The sequence below is a fragment of the Cebidichthys violaceus genome, unplaced genomic scaffold, assembly GCF_023349555.1.
Source record: "Cebidichthys violaceus isolate CVI_PGR_0920_01 unplaced genomic scaffold, fCebVio1.0.p SCAF_5, whole genome shotgun sequence".
Lineage (NCBI taxonomy): Eukaryota > Metazoa > Chordata > Actinopteri > Perciformes > Stichaeidae > Cebidichthys > Cebidichthys violaceus.
In genome coordinates, this window is record NW_027176705.1 from 16,294,592 (window position 1) to 16,303,624 (window position 9,033).

Here is a 9,033-nt window from a genome sequence, read left to right on the forward strand (position 1 = left end):
ACGTACTGTGCTGTTATGGAAGTTTGGTAGATTGTTTATGAATTTGGGGGTGCAGAGAGTTAGGGTTTTCTTTATTGACAAGAGTTTGGTAAGTAATAAACAGTTAATTCACTTCCTTCCGGCCGTAGGTTTTTATTCCATGTTGAACCTGGATCTGTTGCTGGCGTTAGATGAATGAATACTCTGGAGCCTCTATGCGGTTGTGTACAGTAAGAACTCCGGGGTTATCCAGGCCAAAGCAAGGGTGGACATAATTTCGGAAGTGACATTGGAAGGTGTGTAGGTGTTGTTCCAGCTCCACATTAAAAAAGGACAGAGTCCCCCTCTTGTAGTCCAGAGCCACTCCTATCCGCACTGGGTTCACTGTAATCCTCAGGTCAGGACTCCAGCCATTGTGCAGAAACTCATATTTATGCCTGAACGGAAAGAAGGGCAACATGATCGTGTGAAGCAGAGTAGTCCTAAATATAAAGCATCTCTCATCCTGTTGGGATCATTGTAAAGCAGATGCTGAATCATGAGCCAACAGGATTTCAAGTGGCTGCAGATTAAAGGAAATGAGAACCGTGGTTGTGTGTAGGCAGAATCACCAAGATGATGTCCACAAAAGGAACCACATTCAGGGCTTGTGTGGTGTGCCGCACCGAATGATTTGCTAAATGTGACAATTCAACTGTCCTGCTTTGTTCCCCCAAAAAGTTGCCATAGCAACACTTATGAAGTAACAGATTCAGTGGGCTTGTCTACCTTCAGTCAGCTTAGTTTTGCATGGATGGACATTTTTTTTTTTGCTTTGGAAAGGAATATTTCTGGTGGCTAAAAATAAAGTCTTGGCCCAGTTTCCATGTACTGCAATAGTATTCCCTCCAGCATATTAATTGTATCAAATCTGCATCTACTTGGTCAGTAAAGTGCTTTCCACATTCTTCCCAGTTTGTACAACAAATGGGACTTCATCAAGTGACTGAGCATTATACAAACCTTTGTGTTTTGTTGAAACTTTGTTTACAATTCATTGTTTGGGATTCAAAAGACCCAACTGCTGTTTGTTTAAAATTAATATAATAACAAAATCATTCTTTTAACTGAGTATTTTTCTCTTCTGACCTTATTGAAAGCATTAAAGGTAGTAGATCTAGTAATGTATGTAGAACAGTGGTAACCAATCACAGACATAGAGCACATGGAAATCTATTGTATTTAACTATGTTTTACAGAACATTAAAGTTATTTCTATCCACTGGTACCTGGATGGAGTGAGAATGTGTCTCATACACCAGGAGGTGTTGTTGGCTCCGAGGTACGAGTTCCTCTCTGTGTCCTCGGACGCAACTCCAATCCTAAATTCCGTCCCATCGTCCACCTCAACTTCCCAGTAATGCCGGCCTCTCACTGGGATCAGATCCCCCAAGACAGCTACACACCTGAACCCACACGGTCGTATGTCACATATCTGTAATCTAACCTTAAAAGGTTCCTATTACCTCCTGTCACACAAGCAGCCATTGTATGCTTTACCTGGTAAAAGTGTTGTTATCATCTAAGGCCATGGCACTAATTGGCAGCTCCTCGTCTCCATAAAACACGGTGAAGCCGTCTTCAGAGATGGACAGGCAAGGATGGGCGGTGTCCTCCAGGAGGTAGAAGAATGTGCCTGCACAGGTAAACGACGTCAGTAATCACACGAGAGTGAAAAAGCAGTGACAGGAAGTAAGTAAGTGCTTTACTTACAGTTGAAACCAAAAGTTTACATACACTGTGCAAAAAGACACATAACACTTTTTTTCTCACTGTCTGAAGTTAAATCAGACTAAACCTCTCCTGTTTCAGGTCCGTTAGGATTACCAAAATTATTTATTTTATATTACTTTCTTCGAGGTCAAAAGTTTACATACACCAAAAGTACTATGTCGTTAAACAACGTGGGCAAGCCCAGATGATGATGTCATGGCTTTTGAAGCTCCTGATAGGTTAACTGACAACATGTGAGTTAATTGAAGGCACACCTGGGGATGTATTTTAAGGCCACACCTCAAACACTCTGCTTCCTTGTTTGAAATCATGGGAAAGTCAAAAGAAATCAGCCAAGAAATCAGGGAGAGAATCGTGGAGCTCCACAACTCTGGTTCATCCTTGGGTGCAATTTCCAGATGCTTGAAGGTGCCACGTTCATCTGTGCAAACAATGATACGCAAGTATAAACATCATGGGAATGTCCAGCCATCACACCGCTCAGGAAGGAGACGGGCTCTGTGTCCCAGAGATGAACGTGTTTTGGTCCGACATGTGCAAATCAACCCCAGAACAAAAGCTAAAGATCTTGTGAAGATGATGGCTGAAGCTGGTAAGAAAGTGTCGTTATCCACAGTAAAACGAGTCCTGCACCGACATGGGCTGAAAGGCTACTCAGCAAGAAGGAAGCCATTACTCCTAAAGAAACATTTAAAAAAAAGCCAGATTACAGTTTGCAAAAAGACACCAAGACAAAGACCTTAACTTCTGGAGACATGTCCTGTGGTCTGATGAAACTAAAGTGGAGCTGTTTGGCCATAATGACCACCGTTACATTTGGAGGAAAAAGGGGGAAGCTTGTAGACCTGAAAACACCATCCCAACTGTGAAGCATGGAGGTGGCAGCATCATGTTGTGGGGCTGTTTTTGCTGCAGCAGGAACTGGAGCTCTTCATAAAATAGACGGCATCATGAAGAAAGAACATTACCTGGAAATATTAAGGCAACATCTCAGGACATCAGCCAGGAAGCTAAAACTTGGGCGCAAATGGGTCTTCCAAATGGACAATGACCCTAAGCATACTGCCAAAATAGTTAAAAAGTGGCTTGAGGACAACAAAGTCAATGTCTTGGAGTGGCCATCACAAAGCCCTGACCTGAATCCCATCGAAAATTTGTGGGCAGATCTGAAAAGGCGTGTGCAAGCGAGGCGGCCAACAAACCTGACTCAGTTACACCAGTTCTGTCAGGAGGAATGGGCCAGAATTCCAGCAGAGTACTGTAAGAAGCTTGGGGAAGGATACCCAAAACGTTTGACCCAAGTCATGCAGTTCAAAGGCAATGCTACTAAATACTAAGGAAATGTATGTAAACTTTTGACCTCAAAGAAAGTAATATAAAATTCTCTAAGAAATTGTCTTTCTCATTATTGTGACATTTAGCAAAAGTTAAATAATTTTGGTAATCCTAACGGACCTGAAACAGGAGAGGTTTAGTCTGATTTAACTTCAGACAGTGAGAAAAAAAGTGTTGTGTGTCTTTTTGCACAGTGTATGTAAACTTCTGGTTTCAACTGTAAATACACTTTTGATGCACTTTGTATTTGATTATTTCTATTCGATGCTACTTTGAACTTATACTCCACTGCAATTATTGAACAGCTATATTAAGTTACCTATAAAAAAAAAAAATCATAGTATAATGAAGAAGTTAAAAAAAAATTATTAATTAGTCAGTGTATTATTTCGAAAGATAATATAGTAGGTCGGAAAAAGTCTGAATAATATGTTGAAAAAGGTTATACAAAATATGTGAGGAAGTTGAAAATAACCACCTCAATCACTTACATGTTACTTCAGTGGTTCCCAACCTGGGAATCAGGCCCCACAAAGGGGTTGCCTGACACTATTTGGAGTACTTTTATTTCAATGCTTTAAGTACATTTTGTTGCTCATACGAAAGTACCACGAAGAGGCTGATCCACGGTGCGTCTCACCTGTTGTGGACACAGTAATAACTTCACTCCTGTCGCTGGGCCCGCCGATGTTGACTGCTCTCACAGAGATGAGGTAACGGCGGCCTCTCTGCAGCTGGATCAGACACTGACAGGTGGGCACGGCTACTACCGACCTGAAGGATTAACCAATGAGACAGAAGGCTGATATCATTTCCTTTTGAAATACACTAAATGCACAATGATGTCAACTTTTTGGATTGTCTTGTATTCCCATACCTCTCCCAGAGTATGAAGCCTTGAAATAACATCTTGTCTCACAACTTTTGAAATACTAGGTGGATAAATGGGGTGTTTCACTAAGAACTGTGTCATAGTTGGACCACAGACTCATTTCAGTTAATAAAGTTTAGCCTCCTCTGTGCAGAAAAACACAGACTATTCAAACAAATGGGTTTGACTGTTCTTTGAAGTGACCACATGAAAAATGAAAATGACCCCAAATGCGACAACACAACAGTGCTGAAGGAGCTGAAGCTAAGAATAGATTTTCTAGGGCAGAGTGTGTCTTGATTCAGCAGCTCTATAACCACGGGACCTCAAAAACCCCTGGCAAGCACTAACACAGGCCTGCTTATGGATGAAGCAAAAGCCTTATTAAAAGGACAGGCCAGTCAAGATACATTATAAAATCCAGCAGAGCTATTTTTAGTTTACCTTTGTGTGCAAACTCTTATAAATAAACATGGCATACTTCAAGAAAAGCACAAGTGAATCTTGAGCCTGTTTCTATGTAGAATCTGTCGACTGCAGGTCTATGTTAATAACACAGTTCTTACTCAGCAGTGCCGCTCTCTGTGCCATCAGTGCCCATCTCACTGAGTTCCACAGTGTAAGAGTCCACAGGGTTAGTGTTCCCCGACTCCCAGCGGATCAGAGCAGCCTCTGGACAGCTAGTGCACTCCCTCTGCTTGATCACTGGAGGCGACGGCACTAGACAGAGACAGAGAGACAGAGAGAGACAGAGAGACAGAGAGAGAGAGGGAGAGGAATCAACCATTTAGATTTCATTCTCTCTATCATCAATCATGAGAGGCTGGAGTGATTACAAAATAAGAGAACAAACCTGGTGTGAGGGTGACATCCTGAGACAACATCTGTCACAAGTTTCATAACTTTCAGAACTCATGCATGTAGTTGTAGGAGAGCAACATGTATTACCTGTCATGTATAAGGTCTTCTCGCTCGCTGGGCTGATGCCTGTGGTGTTGGTCGCAGTCACCCAGAGTTCATACTGAGCATTCGGCAGCAGATCGGTCACTGCGCAGTGGGTCTCCTTCACTTTCACCTTGCTCACTACAACAAACAGCAGAGATTTGAATTGCGGCCGCTCTGATGAAAACATGTCCCCAGCATCCTTCAGAGGAATCACTGATTCCCACATCAGCAGCTACCATTTCGACAGTAGACGGTGTTATCATGCAATGTGACTGTTATACCATGTGGTGCACAGGTGCTGTCTGCTGGCGTGTCCTCCAGCACTGGTCTGTAGTACAGCTCGTAGTACTCCACCGTGTCGTCGGAGAACAAGCTCCAGCAGACACGTAGGGACGTCTGGGTGGCAGAGTTGGGCATCTGGGGGTTGATGACCGGGGCAGACGGAGCTGTTTTCATATTAGAGGAACATTATTAACTCAGTTCTGTTGTCAAGTCAAACCATCAAAAGCATTAAGATAACGGGACATTTAGATAGTTACTAGTTTTGTTGTTTTTCTTACCTGAAACAGTGTCTTTTTAAATATATTTACCATTGACTAAATTCTAAATATTCCTACCTTCCTAAACACAAACAGGACAACTGACCATAGATATTAAGACATGGAAGTGTAATACACCATTTGGTGAATGCCTTTATTCCTCTACAAGTGAATTTCTGCTTTCCCATGCTGTCAGTTCCCACATTCACAATTCAGATTTCACCAGATCTGATCGATAATCTTTCTGCTCGAGACTCCTCAGGTCAAACCAGCCTTTAAACCTCTTCTCATTTTAAGCCTGTAATTGTGTGTTTCAGACCTACTATTGTGCAACACACCACCTCCCCATCACCACAATCACCTCCAGTATGTTCTGGGAGAGTCAACCGAGAGATCCCATCATCCACCTGCTGGCTTTACACCACACCAGCATCTAGACTCCCATCTCTTATCCTCATGTGGGCCTCTGCTTAGTGAAGATGCTTTAAATCAATAGTGTGTAGTCACCACTCTCTCTCTCTCAATAAATATTATATAGACTTACAAACGTTCTCTCCTTATTGAACAGTCTTTAAAACACTGGGTGGTAACAGTGCCGTGTGCCGGTTCCCTCTCTGAGACCATCACTTGATTATTGACACACTGGCGGTTACCTTGTGTATAAAAACACATCCCTGGGCAACCACCACACCACAGACTTCTCACTGTTTTAATTATAGACTGTCTCAAATGTCCAGAGCCCAATGTGTCAAAGACAACTTTGAAGCTATTGACTCTGTGTGCTGTACAGACGCAGTCAGTGTTCGATGGGTAACAGGTGAACTGGGGGATCAGTGTAAATCAGACCTGGGACAACGTTGATGGAGTCCATCATGGTTTTGACATCTGACAGGTCAGCAAGTGGGGTGTCAAACTCGAGACTTGTAGACAACGTGAGGTCAACCTGCTCTTTGGCAAACTCCTCGATTCTGGTTTAGTACAAGGAAAAAAAAATAAAAAAAACGAGCTTTGAATAATACGATTTATTATCTAGGGTTGTGTCATTTGGATCACTCAAAATATGTAGTCAGTAGTTTAACAAAAATAAATCTCGATGCTCTGCAAAAAGCTAGAAAGAGGACCTTGAGCACTGACTTTTATGTCAAACTACTTTTTCCAAGGACAAGAATTTACTTTCACGCTCAAAATGTGTCTACTTAAATAATATTAGTCTGAAACTAAAAGGCAAAAAACACACGGAAACAAATGGTTAGTTATCTGAAATCACACTGCAGTCACGGCCAGTGCAGGGTCACACCATGTGGCATACTCACTGAGCAGCGTCATAATTACCTGTTGATGGTGGGCATAACTCCCTGTCAATAAACGTCAAAGAAAGCAATTGAACAAAGTAAATAAATGAAGAAATACTCATCAACATTTCATATCCCAGATGCCGTTTTTCTTTTTCTTTTCTACGACAGGACTATGACGGCTAAATCACCATCTGAAATCACGTATACAGCTGTAATCTGCACACAATAAAGCACACACAAACACAAGCTAGGACACCTTGAGGAAAAGCCTCTTGTCTTGGCTGCGGTAGACCTCCTGGGCCGTCTCAATCAGCTCCTTGGAGGCATCCATCGCCTGACCACAGGCCAGCAGCTGCTTGTACAGGGCCTCCAGCTTGCCCTTCTTCTCCTCCTCCAGTCCAGCCGCCCGGTCGTCGTATCGCTGAGACAACGTCTGCAGCACGTCGTTGTAGTGCTGCTCCAAGTGCTGCTCCTGACGGCCAAAGTTCTCCTGCACATACAGATACAGATGATCATAGCAAGAGATTTGCACATGTGTTATGTATTAAACAAAATGTGGAAAGAAAAGAAAAATGAGGAGAGGATGGAAGATCAAGGGAGGCAATGAAGGAAATGTTTGACTCTTGAGATCAGGCCATTCAGGAGATACACATGGATTTACAGAACTGAAATCTGCCATCTTCAACTTAATTTCTGTCTTTGAGTTTAATGTAACAAATTATTCCCAAACACTCAGAAATAGAATAATAAATCTAATGTCAAAACACATTACAACAAACTGTTTTACTCAACCCTAAGTCTTTTGACAATGACATTTACCTCCACAGTGAGAAAGATTTCCTCCAGATGACTTGCAAAGTTCTCCATCTCAGCGACCTTCCCTTGCAGCTGATTCCTGATCGTTACGATCTCACTCTGAAAACAGTTGAAAGTCACACTTTCAATTCAAACCAGTATTATAAACCATTTTTCAGCCACTGCTGTCAGGACTTTCTGCTCATGTCTGAGGTTTGGTAAAAGAAATAGCTTTCATGTGGACAGCTTCATCTTCTGAGAGTTACCTACAAGGAAATCTGAAATGATATAAGTCCACAGTCCTTAAGGGGAATTTCATTGCCATTTTTAGGGAAATTATAGGATGTAGAGTTGTTAAGAATTGGGGTGTTTTAATGTCACATTTTTTCTAGGGGTGCTGGTTCTGCATTTATGCACCAAGACCCTCTAGAAAACCCTTGCGGTTGAACAGAAAATGTTTCATTCATGCATCATGGTAGTGTTCCCACCTCAGTTTGTCCCTCTTTAAACACATCATCAAGTCCATCTTCTGCTCCAGTGGGAGACGGAAGGCTGTCCTCACAGGGCTCAAAGATAAGGGACTCGTTGGTGTCAACGGAAAACCTCTGGAAGGTGGAAACTCCTCGGGTCGCCCTCGCTCCTCCGTCTGCCATGGTGGTCGACTCTCTGCTTAACTCCTGGTGCTCAGCTTCCTCTGCTATCACATCCAGTCTGCCTCCTCTGATCTCATACAGGTCCATGAGGAGAGGGACTGTGGGAGGCTTACAATCCATTTATCATGCAAGTTACTGATACAAAATAAATATACCATTTTACTCCAACCCTTCATTGCTAGGCCTATGTACTTTTACTGTTTGTGTATGTCACTTTATGTATTTGTCTCTCTGGAACCTGAGTCTGAAATAAAGTCTATCTATCTATCTACCTTCCTGTTCTTACCTATAATAATATATAGATCTACATTAAGACCACTATTCTAAAAAAAACCTGCATCTAATAACTGAACACAATATGAAATCTCAAAACTTCACTCTTCAAACTTGAAACTAGCAACTTGCATGTGCAGAACAATCTGTTTGTTCTTAAATGATCAATAATGAAGGACCAGCAGAGAGCATAATTACCTCGATACTTCAGCAACCCAGTCTGTTCTAAACAGCCATTTCAGGCCAACAGTCCCGACAAACCAGCTCTGTAAGCAGCTGTAACCAACTCTCTCACCCAGCTGGGACAAAAATAGACACGACTCGGATTGCACGCAAACATCAATGTTGGAAGTTAGTTATTTATTGATTTAAAAAAAAAAAAACATAGGCCTACAATTTATACTAATTATAGGCATCAGGAGGTTTGTATACACAGTAAACATTGAAACCAGTTTCAGCTTTCATTTATTGCTATAAGGAGGAGGAATTCCCCTAACATGTGATTTAAAGGTCGAAGTTGAACACAATACAGGGGAAATTATGGTGCCTTCAGGGCTCCTCGTAAACTCACAACT

At 42.1% G+C, this 9,033-nt stretch overlaps 1 protein-coding gene across 2 annotated transcripts; it reads right to left on the minus strand.

Moving 5' to 3' along the window:
• Positions 1–107: 107 nt before the first annotated feature.
• On the minus strand, positions 108–8,787 carry LOC137887420 (fibronectin type III and SPRY domain-containing protein 2). 2 transcript variants are annotated; one of them, XM_068730395.1, is made up of 13 exons: positions 8,657–8,787; positions 8,021–8,293; positions 7,557–7,652; positions 6,994–7,227; positions 6,775–6,797; positions 6,289–6,410; positions 5,185–5,349; positions 4,907–5,041; positions 4,525–4,678; positions 3,728–3,861; positions 1,519–1,654; positions 1,248–1,424; positions 108–416 (listed from the first exon to the last, which is right to left on the minus strand). In XM_068730395.1, exons 2-13 carry the CDS (start codon positions 8,270–8,272, stop codon positions 167–169), a joined length of 1,878 nt encoding a protein of 625 aa, XP_068586496.1. In that variant the 5' UTR covers positions 8,273–8,293; positions 8,657–8,787; the 3' UTR covers positions 108–166. The 2 variants fall into 2 exon arrangements, with proteins under 2 accessions (XP_068586496.1, XP_068586497.1); XM_068730396.1 differs by having other exon boundaries at positions 8,021–8,283; positions 8,657–8,786.
• Positions 8,788–9,033: the final 246 nt, after the last annotated feature.

Coding starts and splice junctions, on each gene's coding strand:
- LOC137887420 (XM_068730395.1), bottom strand. CDS start 8,272: ATGGACCTGTATGAGATCAGAGGAGGCAGACTGGATGTGATAGCAGAG. Junction 5,042..5,184: donor CAGCACCTGTGCACCACATG/GTATAACAGTCA, acceptor TGTTTGTTGTAG/TGAGCAAGGTGAAAGTGAAG. Junction 3,862..4,524: donor ACAGAGAGCGGCACTGCTGA/GTAAGAACTGTG, acceptor TTAATCCTTCAG/GTCGGTAGTAGCCGTGCCCA.